Source organism: Bactrocera dorsalis, chromosome 5 (assembly GCF_023373825.1).
Source record: "Bactrocera dorsalis isolate Fly_Bdor chromosome 5, ASM2337382v1, whole genome shotgun sequence".
Taxonomy (NCBI): Eukaryota; Metazoa; Arthropoda; class Insecta; order Diptera; family Tephritidae; genus Bactrocera; species Bactrocera dorsalis.
The window spans coordinates 42,536,215-42,553,514 of NC_064307.1; the positions used below are offsets into that span (position 1 = coordinate 42,536,215).

The following is a 17,300-nucleotide window of genomic DNA, read 5'->3' on the forward strand; positions in this document are numbered from 1 at the left end:
ACTTATATATAATACATTTTTCCATTTCTTGCCGCGCCAACTGCAAATTCGACTTGCAATGTGCAACATGAAATCACTAAAATCGCATATATATATATATATATATTTATATATATACAACTCAATCTGTACATATATGACTACAAATGTCGCGCTCTGATTTCGGTGCTGCATTTCCGTGACAATCTGTGCGCCGGAATTTCACCGTTATTTGTGTGCCACACAACGCCGCCATCACTTGTCAAACAATAATAACAACGCACACACTCACATATATCTTCGCATAAATAATGCTAAACACACGCATATCAACTGCAACGTGCCACTTGCAACGTGCAACACATGTATTTAAATGCATGTGTGTGTGTGTGTGTTTATGGACCGCTGCACAACTGTAACTGTAACCGTGATTTAATGATACTTATCAATAACAACAACAACAACTTTAACAACAATGCATATCACCTGCCTGCAACACCAACTGCCGCCCATCAACTTGTCTGCCGTCGACCTCTTGCTACAACTGCATTATCGCCAATCAAATTAATAACATGTAATTGCGTTTGAATGGCCGTCCAATTGTCGCCGCACCGCGCCACATAACACACCCGCGTTACACAACGTAATGCGACAGTTTGCAAAAGCAAGTTAGCGTGATGAGCATGAATTTATCAGCCAAACTGGATGAGCTTCAGAGAGGCGATCGCCACTTGGAGACGACAGTCGCCTTGTGTGAAATACGTACACAGCTGCAGGAGCTAACCAAATCCGTGGAGAGCTGTCAAAGTGAAGTGTCCGAGGTGAGTTTTTTTTGGCAATGTGGTGAGTTTAGACACTTAATATGTTATATAACCAAATGTGTCTCTTGATGAAAGTCTGGAGAAAATTTAGTGAATTTTTAATATGAATAAGAATATAAGTAGTTAGAATTGTAAATACATATTTAATTACTAATTATTAGTAGATTTAAATTACATTCCCTTAATATATATACATATATATAATTCCAACAAAATTACCATAGGTTAGTTTAAGTAAATCTGGTAGGACATTAAGTTACGCATAGACCAGTTTGGTCAAATGCGATACCAGATGGAGTTCACTTGCTAATTCCAAAAGTAGTAGACATCGCTTTAAAAGACTCTGCAGCCTCACTGTCGATACCACTTCCAGTGTATCATACTGTGGAGACCCCAGATGCTTACAACGTAGTCTTACCAATGCGGGACTAGTGCACAAGATATGCTCCATTGCTTCCCTGGTGCTCTACTCAAGGCATTTCCCGCAGTCTTCTCCATCTGTCAGAGCGGGTTGTTGTCCAGGCTGTCTATTTGGTTGTGTGCATTGATAAAATTGCGATCAGCTGATGAATTTTTATCATCGCAAAAACAGCTGATCGTTAAGTTATCGTTAATCAAGTACAAGGTTTTGAGAGAGGAAAGAAAAGGTTTCTCAATTATAATTTTAATGTACTAAATTAATTTGGCTGTGCGGAAAAACTGTAAACAATGCGATATTAGACCCATTTACTGCTTCTTCTCTCTAAAACCCATCTGTTTGAAAAGTGAGGAAAAAAAAGTGCCCTTCGCATTGATACGAATGGGAACTTCGGTTCTATAAGTGTTCAAAAGTTGAATCATTCGAATATGCCACGATATTTTTAATTTTTTCTCAAACTTTTGAAAAGTATTGTTGCTATTAAGGCTTGGAAATATAGTTTTGTAATTTTGAGAAACATTATTAATGTCAAAAATTACTTTAAGTACGATATGATTCTTCAGTAGTAATATTATTGAGGAATTTAGGTTAAGTTCCATGGCCGATCCTCAAGTTGGGATTCGTACCTGGACTACTAAGTACAATAATTTTTTAAGCCACAAAAAAATATCTATAGTGAGTACTTATAAATCAAAAAGCACCTTGGGGACATTACAAATCTGCTTAGGCGTTGTTTTCTGTTCCCACTAGCTCAATGAGATGTCTAATAGAGTTACTTTCGAGGAAATCAGGCCTTGATACTATTGAGTAGGAATTGTTGAGATTTTTCTTCCTCGTCTTCTTACAAACAACCTTTACAACTGCAATCTAGTAAGAATCGTAACCTTAGGACGTGAACACGAAAAGGACACTGCCCAGTTGGAAAACTATAACTTGTAAAATACTAGGATTACTCAAGGTGAAGAGCTTACTAGACACTTTGCGTTCCATTTTGTGTCTGACGGCCAAGCTCCCGCGAAGTCTAGCTTTTCAATAGTAGAACATTCGAAGAGGCAGTAGCTCCGAGAACTTTTATTGTCAGATAACTGTTATTGTTAACTCGTCAGCTTTGCAGTTACTCGTGATTCCGCTGTGATATGGCACGCAGAATAGTTGAAGAACAATTTCAAAATTTTGAGAAGTGGTTGTGTACTCAACCTTCCGTTGACTCAACCATATATTGTTACGAAATGATACTAACTCTTCAAGCTTCTACTCCTGCTTCAAGATGTGACATTCACCCTAAAAATAAGCTCTAATAGATTTTTTTCGACGAAACAATATCATTTAATGATGCGTCATTTAGAAAGAAGCATGTAATATTGTCCCAGATTTATTTATAAATAGATTTAAAAAGTTTCGACTCTCAATTTAAAGATCCCTCTTCCTCTCATAATAATAGCTAAACAATAACCAGTTTGGGAAAAACTTCTCCGGATGAAAAGTTGATCTTTCGAATATGAACTTTCAGGTTTGAACTATACAACAATTCGTAGATAGTCTAGCCTTTTGAACATTTGAAATATTAATATCGTATCCTAATCTCTATCTTTTTCAAACCACAACTTCTGTAACAAAAACATCTCGATTCAGTATTTGAGACAATAGATATTGCTCTTAATATATTTAACAATTTAGGTATGAGACCTTGCTAAAAATAATCACCTAATTGTTGGCAACAAATTGATTATTTTGTCTTTAAAGGAACATAACATAGTATACTCAAAATGAAAGCTAAACTACAAAGATAGCGAATTATGATCTTATTTTTAGTCATTATATTAAAAGGTGCGAAACTTGGCTATATTTTGGAAACATTTATTTTCAAGGCCCAATAGCTTTTATTTTCTATCAAATATACAGAATTATTTACGATGATATTATTAAGTAAAAATGTTAAAATAAGATAAGTAAGAATTCTTTAATTGAATCCGCCATATTGAGAGTAAGCTAAGTTCATTGTTACCAAATGTTTTTACTACCATTAAGATAGTTACTAATTTGCAAATAAAAAGTACACTTAATTGCATAAAACTTATTTTTATCGGTATTAATATAAATGTATATTTTGTATATATCACTAAAGATTAAACATTTAAGTAAACATTTTTATAAGATCACTTCCACATTTGTATGTTACTTTAAACTTTCTCGAATTAACCCACATTCCACACATTTGTAGGTGAAACGAGACATGGTGGCGATCAAGCACGAACTAGACACCGTGCAACAAGTCAAAGAGGAAATCGAAGAGCTGCGCGAATACGTCGACAGACTGGAGGAGCACACACACAGACGGAAGCTAAGACTTTTAGAACAAGTTTGTAGCTTAAATTATTTGCCATGTTGTGTAATTAATACTTGAATTTCATTTATATTCATGTACAACAATATGTAAAATCTCATTATGCGTGCAAATCAGCCAAATTCAAAACTTTATAAAACAACCAAAAAAAAACCCAAAAAAACCCATATACAATCGGTTCTCATATCGGTACACGAATTACATACACTTGCTTATTACTTTTACAGTACAAAGTTGAGCGCATAATGTCATTTATCAATACAGACCGCTTCTTCATAATCCTTTCTTTAATTATTTATAAATATATTTATGTAATGATTTTTGCTGAAAAAAAAAATTCAAAAACTCATGTAAAAGCTAATGAAAAATAAATATATGATTTTGTATTTTACTTTGCATTTTTATTTTTAAATAAATATTTTTTTTTATAATTTTAATATTTTTAGCTTTTATTTTTTTATAATTTTTACAGTTGTTACGGCATTTCAAAAATGGTGAAGTCTATATACCGCATTATATACTTCTATATTATGATATATTCATACAAATATTGCTGAACCTAGAGAATAGAGCTGAAGAATTACTCACCTAAACATCGTTTAAAAAGCTTATCCTCTGATATTTATGAATAAATATTTAATCCTACCGTTTTTAGCATTGCAAAGGTTCGTGTCGCCACTATAAACTTACAGCGATTACAACTAAAAATCGTTTTAGCCTACAAAGAAGCTATGAAATCGAAATTTTGTAGCGAACTCTAAAAAATCATTATGAAAAAGCTTTTTCCTCTAATTTCTAATAATAAATAATTAATCCTGTCTCGTTTAGCATTGCTAAGGTTCATGTCTTAACTATAAGCTTACAGCAATTACAACGTAACTTAGCATAAAGTTCATTCGGAAAAATCGTCGGACACATTAAGTTATGAAAACGAAGTTTCCAAACGAACTCTAAAAGTTTACAATTTTTGGAAATTTTCTGATGATATTTCTTTTGTATCCCTACTATAAGCTTAAACCTTAAATTTACATAGAAAAATTTGTTCTACATTCTCTTCTTTAGCCATTGTATATTTTCCCAGTCTGCTGGGATGTCTACCAATTAAACAATGACCTAAAAGCACTCCTTCTAAAGCTCTTATGTCATTTCGTTAGAATTTTAATAGTCGGCATACATATGTGGTCCATGGTTCCATTTGTGATATGCCTGCGTGCTTGTTGACTAAGTTCGGGATCGACTCTACCGAGCCTCAGCTATATCTCTTTAGTCAAGTAGTCAGACGCATATAAAATATATCGTTTACGGATTCTATTTAGTTGTAAGGTGTGTCTGATCCGGCAAGTTCATTTGCTTCACAGCTACCAAGAATTACACTATGTCCTGAAATTCTTTGCAGATTTATGGTGAAATAGGATGCTAGATCCACTAAGTCATCTTGGAATTATTTTACCATCTTTGACGACACCCTAAGAGTCTTTGTGAATTCTAAGCCGCTTGGCTATCTGTATACTATAAATGAATATATATATCTTGTTCGATAGAACCGGAATCTGTGATCTATGCTTGGAAGATACTGCAGTGGTCAGATAGTCGAAAGGCGATTCTGGTAATTTATCTTTCTGAAAAGCACCACCTCCCGTATGTCTCTTACATAATTTACTCTGTACACCTCACCAATTCTGGACACTACTTTTCATTGGGATGGAAGGAAATATTGGGAAACACATTTAAGTTTAAGTCTACAGGATTTTGAAACATTTCGAAAAAAACACTGACGGGAGCATTTGGCACCTTGAAAATATATCAAGAAAAGAACTTTTCAGTTATCACACAGAATACAAAAATCTTGATAAATTAGCAAATTATTGAATTTATCAAATTCTCAGAATAGTGGTTTTAATTGCTACAAGCTTTGTAAGCTTAACTCTTATGAAAATTTCGTGCCAGCTTTAGAACTTCCAATTTTTACGCTTTTGCCATTAAATTTTCCGAATCCGAAGTTTCTTTTTTTTCTATTCAAGCACTGAACCTTTTCTAGCTTAGTCACACACCTATTTATTAATTCTTTACATCAACTAAAAAGTGGGACTCTACAGCAAATATTTGATTGAAGGCCCTGAAGAGAAAACAATATAAATTACAATTATTTAACGGTACGACTCATGGTAGTTACGTCCTTGGAATCTATCTACATCCATCCGAAAGGCCAAAACTCTACACCCATATAATTTTTTAGGCTTCCAACTGAAATATAAAGACTACGTAAATGAAAAAAAATATATTTTGTCATCGCTCAAATAATTTGATTTTTACTTTACACGTTTTTATTGTATTTTTTCTAGAAAAAACGAAATCACTTCATAACTTCGTATTCACATTGGAACAACTTACTCGGCTTAACAGTTAAAATAAGAAATTATTTTCTAATATGATTTCTATATTTTGAGTTTTGCACTCAGCTTAATTTTTTATATTCCACTGCGCACATTTCCATAAAATTTATAAGAAACTTACATTATTTACAACGCATACTTTTTTGCTCTTTTTCTTCGCTTTCTACAGGGTCTTACCTTCTTCCTAACATACTCGATATTCTCAGCGGTGCTGGGCATGTTGCAGTTCGGTTACAATACCGGTGTGATAAATGCGCCCGAGAAGAATATTGAGAATTTCATGAAGGATGTATACAAGGATCGCTATGGTGAGGATATTAGCGAGGAGTTCATACAACAGCTGTACTCGGTGGCGGTGTCGATATTCGCCATTGGCGGCATGTTGGGTGGTTTCAGCGGCGGTTGGATGGCCAATCGCTTCGGCAGGTAAGTGCAACAAAAGGCCGCAAATGAGTGAGTTAAAATAGAAATATTTTTCAAATACAAATACTGTAATTATATAATTATTTACTCATATGCTTAATGCAAAGTAATCACTTGACGATTTTTTATTGCATTACAGAAAAGGCGGATTATTATTAAATAATGTACTTGGCATATCGGGTGCTTGTCTAATGGGTTTTACCAAAGTTAGTCATTCCTATGAAATGTTATTCCTTGGCCGATTTATTATTGGTGTTAATTGCGGTGCGTTAACTCTATACAATTATATAATCGTATGCATTAAATATGTATGTGGCATGTTTTCCATTATTTTTGTAGGTCTTAATACATCATTGGTGCCAATGTACATCTCCGAAATAGCGCCACTGAACTTACGCGGTGGATTAGGTACTGTAAATCAATTGGCTGTGACAATAGGTTTACTACTATCCCAAGTGTTGGGAATCGAACAAATTTTAGGAACTAATGAAGGCTGGCCAGTTTTACTTGGTCTAGCCATATGTCCAGCAATATTGCAATTAATATTACTGCCGGTATGCCCGGAATCGCCCAGATATCTGCTTATAACGAAACAATGGGAGGAGGAAGCCCGAAGAGGTAAGTTGAAAACTAATAGAACAAGGAAAAATTATTGCTTTAACTATTTTTAACAGTTTCGGTTTGAGACTTTGCTTAACATAAGCACCTAATTGTAGGCAACAAATTAATGTTTTTTTTATCTGTAAAGGAACATAACATTCCATACTCTAAACGTTGCCTATATTAAGCGTTAAGACAGAAGGTCATAACATTCGATTTATACTAAAAAGGGAGCGAATTGTTTTAAGTGATCTTATTTTCAGTTATTAAAGTAATAGGTACGAAACTTGGCTATATTTTGGGCACATTTAATTTCAAGCTGATTTGTATCAAAACTGATATTTCGATGGTAATAATAATTAAATCAGATAATGTATATGATACGTTCTCTGGTAAAGTGTTCCTCAAAGTGGTCCAACGGTTCATCTCCTTTAATAAATTGATTAGGTTTTAAACCGTGCTAAACGGAAATGCCTTTTTGTAGGCAGAGCTTTATTAGAAATGAAAACGTTGCCTACTTTTGGCTTACTTCTAGCTTAGTATTTGTTACTATAACAATTTCTAATTTCCTTTATCTTAAATAAATATACTATATAAGGCGTGAGACTTTGCTAACAGCTTAAATGTATGCTGTGTTTTATACCGAAAACGTAGCCTACATTTCGGGCGATACTAAATTCGATTAAACTCGACAAAGCTAATTTTTATCGTTGTTTTCTTGTCACCTCTCAAAATTATAAATATATAATTTTTTTTTCAGCGTTACGACGACTACGTGCCTCTAGTTCGGTTGAGGAAGACATCGAAGAGATGCGCGCCGAAGAACGCGCTCAACAATCCGAAAGCCACATCTCCACCATGGAGCTCATCTGTTCGCCCACACTGCGACCGCCATTGATTATCGGCATTGTTATGCAGCTGAGTCAGCAATTTAGCGGTATCAATGCGGTACTCTACTACTCGACATCGCTATTCATGAGTTCCGGCCTGACGGAGGAGAGCGCCAAATTCTCAACGATAGGCATCGGCGCCATAATGGTTTGAATGCACAGCTTTTGTCTAATTTTTTTTTTTGGTGATATTTATTCGAAATTTTTACAGGTGCTAATGACGCTCGTCTCAATACCGTTAATGGATCGTACCGGTCGTCGAACACTCCATCTATACGGTTTAGGTGGCATGTTCATATTCTCGATATTCATAACGATTTCATTTTTAATTAAGGCAAGTAAACAAATGAGTTGCTCCGACATTCGGTACAAAGAATGTTCGGCCCACTTACGGCGAAGGGCAAGTATTGAAATTGAAAAATTTAAAGAAACATGCATTTACCGTTTGTCGTTGTGGTTTGTATAGCATTTATTTTTTAGAAAAAAATATTAAAATAATACCTATGGTCGCCTTATATTTAAAGGGCGCCGATTTAGTTTCTGCGATTTTGAAAAATATTCATTTTTTATTTCGAAAAATAGTTTGAAAAATAATTGTTCGATTAGCGGTAAATTTTACTGCATGCTAACGGAATGCTTAGTAAAAGAGAATTTCGAATTTTCAGTCTTTGATATTCAAAAATATTTTGAAAAAAAAAAAATTAAAAAATATTAAAAAAAAATTTTTTTAAATTTCAAAATTTAAAATATTAAAAAATATATTAGTAATTATATAACATATCATATAACAATATTTATAATCAGTTAGGCCGTTATGATCGTTACAATACCCAACATATTTTATGGCATGAACTGTTATAAACTCGTTCTTAACTAAAAATAAATATAATAACAACAATAATATTAAAATTAAAATATGTCATTAAAACGCATGTGCACGCTTTGCAAATTTCATCTAATTTGTTTAAGTATTAAGTAGCATTTCGCTTCAGTATAGTAATTTAAATTTCTCAAATTTTTTTTAAAACCTAAAATATGTTTTTTGAGTTCTCAACTTTTCCGTTTGCTTGCAATCCAAACACTCGTTGACTTTTCTCAGCTGTAGTTGTCTTCACGTATTTATTTTGTTTCTATTTTAGCTTACCTAATAACATTGTTTTTGCATGCTTCAGTATTTGTGAGTTGTTTACACTATATTACGTTTTTAGGTTAAGTATTTGAATAAATGAGTTTGAAATGTGACGGAAAATTCGAAACGGGTATTATAAAATTAATATTCAAAATAAATATTCGCACCGAAATCAACAAATAGGGACATGGTGCATCGGGAGAAAACAGTTAAGTCCATAATAAGCACGGAATTTCATTCAACTATTAAATTTGTCAGCAATTCTCAGCCACTTAAAGCATTAGTGATACTGTTCCAAAAGTTCACAAAAATTAAAAAAAATTTCATAACAGTGTTTTTAAGGTTATGGAGCTATGATTTCATTCAAGAAATAGTTGATATATAATATTCAAACACTTTATAAATAGCGATTCATTTTATCCTCAAATTTCTAACCATAGATATGTCGAAGGCATCCAATATCGAGCGTTGTACATATTAATAATATTGAATCAGGTAAAGATAGTTGTATAATATAATAAAAAACGAGATGATAGCTTAAAAGGGCTTTCAAAGCTTTACGCTTTTAAAATGCTGATGTTGGCTTAAAACAGGTTTCAAAGCTTTGAGCTTCTAAAGCAGCTTCAAGATTCAATATGAAAGGTCTATTTATTAAAAGAAAACAAATGGCCGTGCTGCAGCGATAGTTAGTTCCAGATTAAGAGAAAGGAAAAGAAATAATAGTTTAATAAGCCTTTCAAAGTTTTGAGTTTTTAAATATGCTTAAATTTGAAGACATAAGATCTATTTAATGAAAGAAGACAGTTATATGCAAATAATCAGTGGAGTAGCGATGGATGGTTCCAGAATAAGAGAAAAAACAGGAAAAGATGATAGCTTAATAAAGCTTTCAAAGAGATGATAGCTTAATAAAGCTATCAAAGCTTTGAGCTTTTAAGGTTTCCTGAAAGTTGGTTGGTGATTTGATGAAAGAAAACAATGTGAATAATCAGTCAAGGAGCGAAGGATGATTTCAGAACAAATATCTAGAGATTATAACTTAATAAAGCCTTCAGAGCTTTGAGCTTTTAAAGTTACTTGAAATTTGAAGGTTTAAGGTCTAATTGATAAAAGAAAGTAAGAAAATGCGAATAAACAGTGCAAAGGCGATTGATAGATCTAGAATATGAGAATAAATAGGAAGAGTTGATAGCTTAATAAAGCTATCAGAGTTTTGAGCTCTTAAAGTTACTTGAAAGTTGAGGATGTGTACTATTTGATGAAAGAAACGCGGAAAATGCTTAAAATTGCCGAAGCCTAATACACTCCAAGAGCTTTTTGCTTAAAAGATGAGCTTTTCTGGGTCAACTTTCTGCAAGAGACTCCAAGCTTTTATGTCTCATAAACCTTTCACTTTCTCGCGAAATAGTATAACAGGTCTTTAGTGGGGCTAGAGTCAAAATTGAACGATGTGTGTGGCACCGCCCACATTTAGGCGACAACACATATCTCGAGACCCGACCGACAGATTTCAACCAGATTTAGTATGTGGCAAATATTGGTCAACGTATCAGATTTATAATTGAAATTCAGAGACAATCCTTTCATGGGATCAATACTTCCTTTAGCCTCCATATACCTTGCAAAAAGATTTTCATACTTCCCTACTACTACTTTATCCCGCACATATCGGCCAATATGTGAGTTTTCTCTATGAAAATGATAGAGCGAGTTAAACTCATACCGGTGCATATTTGTGCTTCTAATAAAAAATCAGGTGAGAACGCACCTTAGACCTCATAAAACTAACAGGCCTAATAGAGGCCGTAGACCTGAAGGTACTACGCTGGCTTTAATCCTTACAAGTTTCAAGATTATGTAATTTTCGGTTATACCCGAACTTAGCCCTTCATTACTCGTTTTTAAATTGAAAACATATTAAAATGAAATTAATTGTGTTTAAGAAAATACGAAAAAAATTAAATTATGCTAAAATTCACAGCGAAACTCATTTATTCAAATGTCTGTTCCCCTGCAAAATGAAAGAAATTCTCGACTTGGCAGGCTTTTTACCCTCAGCGATAAAAGCACACTCACAAGAAAATATTTTTATTTAAAATTAAATTTTTTAAATTAATTTCAGCTTCTTCAGTGCTTACTTTTTGATTTATAGCTTAAAAATTGCAAAAAGCATTTATTTGACGCTTTAACTGCCTCCAAACTGCATTGCCGACCTCACTCACATACAAGATTACTCGTTTCCAGTATGTATGTGACAAGGTTGCCTGCAGTTTACAGTTATACGCGCAAAATAAATAAGTTCAGCTTTTAATTTATTATATTTTTTTTATTTCATTAATTATTATTGAAATTAATCAAGCACTTGAATCAAAGCAATTCGGCAAGCAGTGCAAATCAAATTAAAAGACTTAAGACACGAACCCACGCAACAAAGCAAATTACAAAGCATTTATATGCACTGTTCCAAAAGCGCAAACACACAATCAAATTATTGAAAAAAGTTTAACAAAATATCTTTAGTTCAGCAAATTACACACAAAACGCTAAACGCCGCCACCAACAACAATAAAAACACAAAAACTGCATATATAGCAATATGTACATATGTATGTATGTAAAGCGAGAAATGCAAGCCAGCGTCATTTTGTAAATGTCGAAATTTCACTGAGTAGGATTTTAAACAAACACAAGCTGAGGCAACGGTTAATTTAATATATATTTAAAATTTTTCAAAAAATATATGAACACTTTGTTAAAAGTCACACACAGCTGAAGCTTCACGAGCAGCAACAAACACTACATTAAGAGTCATTTTAACTTAAAAATAATATATTTATTAATAAATAAAGCAAATTAATAAAACGAATTTGAAAAAATTGTAAAAAACCTAAAATTACCGATTAAAATTAATTAAAAATTTAAAGCTCTCAGATACCCAATTGTTTGTACAGAACTTGTTTAAGCTTTGAGCTTTTCAACTTTTAAAGCTTTCACACGGAGCGCTGCTTATGAGCGTCCGTAGCAGTAGGCTCCCACAGAATTCAATGTAAAAAAAGTATTTTGTACAGAGAACCCTATTTTATGAGAAATATATAACTTGCAACAATTTTGTATGAACTTTCTGTAGGCTAACGGTATATTAGGCAAAGCGCCAATGTGTTGATACTATTTTGAAACAGCTAACAATACCATTTCTAGACAAATGCGCCGTAGTTACTTTATTTATTTAATATATTTTATGTTTTATTTATTTGAAATTATATTTTACGAATATTTTATTCTCCTTGATTTGTTGAAATTACATTTGAAAAACAAAAAACCGAAACAAAAATAATGAAAAACGAAAGAAGAAGCAAGAAAAAGCCTACAAATCATCGAGAATCGGTAACTACACGTTTTGTATAGGAGTTTTTTGGTTATGTACAGGAAATGATCGATTGGATGTCGTATCTGTCGGTGGTGTCCACGCTCGGCTTTGTCGTCTTCTTCGCTGTGGGACCCGGCTCCATACCGTGGATGATTACGGCGGAATTGTTCTCGCAAGGCCCAAGACCCAGCGCGATGGCGATTGCTGTACTAGTCAATTGGATGGCGAACTTTGTTGTCGGCATTGGTTTCCCCAGTATGAAGGTAAATTACTAAGCACTTTTATTCTAAAATAAAATTATTATAAAAAATTATAAAAAGAATATAATTAACAAGTAATTATATAAAAATATAAAAAACATTAATAGAACAAAATTTTTAACAAACAATAATTATAAATAAACACAAAAAAATTATTGCAAAAGAGATATTGAAAAATACAAAATAAAAAATTAATAAAAAGCAACTAATTGAAAAAAATATAAGACTTATTTAATATTAAAAAATGTAAAAAAAAATTTTAAAAAATATTTAAAAAAAAATTATAAAATATGTTCTTAAAAAATTTGAAATTAATATAACTAAAGAAATTCTAAAAACTAAAAGTTAAAGAAATTTTATTTTATAAACTTCGAAATTAAAAAAATAAATATAAAAACATTTTTGAAAAAGAATTTTAGAAAAATTAAATAATGTTTCAAAATTATGATTAAAAAAACTATAAAATTTAAAAATTAAAACAAAAATATTTTTTATAAAATTAAAAATTTAAAATAGTTATAAAAAAACTTTTAAGACTCTTAAAAAATTGTTAAAAAAAAATTTTAATATAATATTTAATAAAAAATATTATATAAAATATGTTTTAAAAATACAAAATAAATAAAATTAAATTAATCATAAAATTTAAATATTTAAAAATTAAGAAAAAAATTATTTTGAATAAGTTTCAAAGTTAAGAAAAATAATTTTAAAAAATATATTTAAAAAGAATTTTACAAAAATTAAATACTATTTCAAATTTATAATTAAAAAAATTATGAAACTTAAAAATTAAAAAAAATTATTTGAAATAAAATTTAAAATTTAAAAAATAATTATAAAAAAAATTTTTTAGAAAGAATATTGCAAAAATTTTTAAAATAATAATATTTCCAAAAAATTATTTTTATATCATTTTTATATTTTTTACTTAATATTAAAAAACTATTATTCCAAATAATATCATTTTCTAAATCAAAATTTTTTAACTCCCCACCCACAGGCTGAATTGGAGAATTACACATTCTTGCCGTTTAGCGTCTTCTTAGCTATATTTTGGATATTCACCTACAAGAAGGTTCCTGAGACTAAGAATAAGACATTCGAGGAGATATGCGCGCTGTTCCGCCACGGAAATGGAAGGTATAAAAACACATACATAAAAGATTTGCTTATATATAAATATGTCAATATTTGAGCTAAATTTTTTATAATTACGAGAAATTGATTGAAAATTGCCAAAAAAGACATACACTAATTCTCATCCAATCAGTCAAATTGCCAATTATAATTCAATGATACTAACTCCATGTCACAGATACTTATTTCTTGACAGTGCTTAAGAGTTACTTACTAAAAGAAATATTGAAGTGTAAGAGGTTCTCATTTCATTAAGTCAATTTGAAAATGTTGTTCTGAAACTTTACTTGTAAAATATGAATTATTTGAGTGCAAGTAATTTGTTAACGTAAAAAGCGCATAAGTAGATTTAATATTTATTGGTTGAAGATTTTTTTTGTAGGGAGATCGAGGGAAATCCATTTTTCTTTGATTTGACGCCTGAAGTATCAGTAGACCAAAAACTCAACAACAGTTGTAGACACCCAGTGAGAACCATGTAACCTTGCATTTTATTACTTATTTCGTGAAACAAGCAGATCTTTGCTTCTTTATTCATTTTTCTATTTTCCACTATGGACCCTAAAAGACGTAATTTTTTGGGTTTTAAATCATCTAAAACACAAAGTGTGATCCATAACACTCATTTGCCTCGTCGGCTTTGCAGTTATCGACGATACTGCTATGGGGCAACTGCTATAGCCGCTCGGCAATCGAAGTGATTGCACACCTCTATGAAAAATGTTGCTCTAAGTCTAATAGAAGCTTTCGCCGCCAAGCACCCAGCAGCTCTGGCTACAGGTGTATTGTGGTATTGAGTGTCATTTTTGGGGTTGTCCTTAGTGCACCACAAATGCCGATGAGGGCCGCTCTTTGAACACGATCCAGCTGCTTCGCTATGGTGATTTTTCCGAGCGCTCTCCATCAGGCAACGTTCCCATAAATATAATTGCAAAACTACGATTTCATAGAGTCAGTACACCACTTCTTGTGAGAGGCTCCCACTCTTCCCAATTGTTCGTCTACAACAGTATAAAGCGAGCGACGCCTTTCTCATTCTGCCCTCGATGTTTGGTTTCCATGAGAGTTTTCTGTTTATAATAAGCCCCTATTACTTCACCCTGTCCACTGGTGGAAGAATAGAGACACCCAACGAGGGGTAATTAGCATCAAGGATTTGAACCTTCTAGTAAATAGACTTCACTTGGCTTAATGGCTAATCAATTCTTCCTAACTACTTGGTAACTACATTTAGATACCCTTGAGTTAGATTGTAAACGGTGTTCAGAAATTTTATTATATATACATTAGATACATATATATATTATACAAAAAGAGGTAACCACCTGACACCCTCATTCTCAAGTTCCTTCAAAAGATCGTTCAAGACAAAGAGACTATAGATGATATGCTTGAGATAAGCTTTGACCTCAAACTTATTAGGAACTGCAATAATCGCCTCCCATCTTACGATGTTTAAGACCCCATCGATATCATGAAAGATACCCATACTCTACATATTACGGCTCCACTGAGGGAAGGCAGTATCGATCGACCTGTCTTTGCTGTAGACATGCTGAGCACTTATTAGCCCTTTCCTTAGAATTCGACCTCTAATGTAGAGTCCATGAGTCTCTCTAGTGCTTTTAATTGAAACGAGGAGATATTGAAATGGCTATAGTCCTTAGCAGTGACATGAGAGGTCTTACCAGCCTTCGAGATGAACGCCACTCTAACCTGCCCCCAAGCCACGTAGATGAGCACCAACCAACCGCATAGTACATTTGTGGTACGCTAAAGCTGTGGTGCAGGTAAAATGCCGCCAGGTTCCGGAGATTCCTGAATAACAAGCAGACATTTTACCATAGATTTTCGAATACATTTTAGACGAAAAAAAATTATGAGATTGTTAGAAAATTAATCAAAAGTCCTTGCAGAGGAGGCACTGTTCCTACCACAGTTAGATTTTTAGTATCAATACCAGATATTATGGCCAGCAAGAACTAGATAAATTGAAAATAATTGAAGCTTTCACTACGACCTATGGTGTATTGTGCCCTTTCCTATATGACATATGGTCACAGCTTGTTGGGCGCGACTGAGAAGATGGGATCCGTGGCCACATAGATGGAATCAAGAACCTTAAGCCTGCTATTACACATTGCTGGGCAATCTAGAATCAGGTGTTCTGGTGTTTCATGTTCCATGTCGCCAGACCGGCAATTTTCACAAGAGACTATACTCAGGTTGAACAAATACTTCCAAAGCCTGAAGTGACCTTTATAGCGAGAAGACGGAAATTGTCTGGCGGGAGGTTGATCATGTCTCTTAACCTTGCAAGGTTGTACCTACTGGTTCCGCAGCTAGCTGCCTTTTCATAGTCAAATACTGCATTTTTATAGCCAAATACTGAATATTTTTAAGCTAAAAGAGAAGGTGTTTTCAAAATTGAATCAATAGTATAAGATGCCTTTTTACAAAAACAAATTATTTCACTTGTCGGCCAAGTCATATATGCGATGACATCTTAGGTTTTTTCGCTATGATTTTCTTTAGCCAACATTTGCACGATTTTTAAATTAATCTTAATTTAGGAATTAATTACTATTTTATAACCTTTACGTTTTTTAAAAACTTAACTTAAATTGTTTTAAACAAATTTTTATTAATTTTAAAACGCATTTGCTTGTCATGTTGTCATTGAAAAATAAAATTTGAGATTCCTTTATATTTTTCACAAATTTATTTAACCGAACAAACCAAAAATTAATTAATTATCGTTTACAACAAAAAAAAAACAAAAAAACCCCAAAAAATGAAAATGAAATAACGTACGTTAACACACAGAAGGACATTCCGAGATAGTAGACTGTATGGGTAAGTTGCATGATAAACAACAACAAAATGAAAAAATAAATACAAAAACACAAACTTCTGTTCTCAATAAAACAATTTTTAGACGCAGCGAAATGTTGAAAATTAAAAATTATTCTTATAAATATAAAATAATTAAAAATAAAATCGCTTTGAAAACTACTAAGGACATTTTGTATTGAAAACTATGCGATTTAGAGTCTGAGAATTTGTTAGCATACAGTTTATCTTTTCTCTTTAGCTTACTCTTTAAGTCTTCAACTTCCTTAACTGGCCATGCCTTTGCCGTAGTTAAACCACCGTTATTTGTAGTTTGTGTTTTGGATTATTCTCCATGAAACGCTTTAGTGAATTTAATACAATGATACATATTTACGAATCGTTTTCATTTTCGTTCTCTATATTGAGTATATACTTACTTACATATATATTGCCTTCCTTTAATATTTTTGACGATTTTGAATGCTTTGAATGCCTGCTTTCGTGTCACTCTCAACGTAAATTTATCATCAAACATTGAAATTCTAATGTACATACTCAACTATTCACATCTGCTCTTCTAAATTCCAAATTCTCAGTCATTCAGCTCGAAGTTTCATTAACGATGCGAAGTTAGAAGGCGAAATTTTTGCTCATAAAATTGTTGTTTCTTCATGCATTCTCATTTTCTACATTCCCTCCAA

General features: G+C 32.5%; 1 protein-coding gene across 1 annotated transcript in view; it reads left to right on the forward strand.

Moving 5' to 3' along the window:
• The window catches only part of LOC105229058 (glucose transporter type 1), a 343,334-nt gene that overhangs the window by 311,392 nt on the left and 14,642 nt on the right, over window positions 1-17,300 (forward strand). The window contains 9 exon segments of the mRNA XM_049458393.1: window positions 635-800; window positions 3,440-3,577; window positions 6,125-6,381; window positions 6,518-6,642; window positions 6,718-6,996; window positions 7,739-8,016; window positions 8,080-8,202; window positions 12,403-12,627; window positions 13,628-13,767. Of these exon segments, the coding sequence (XP_049314350.1) occupies window positions 635-800; window positions 3,440-3,577; window positions 6,125-6,381; window positions 6,518-6,642; window positions 6,718-6,996; window positions 7,739-8,016; window positions 8,080-8,202; window positions 12,403-12,627; window positions 13,628-13,767 (1,731 nt within the window).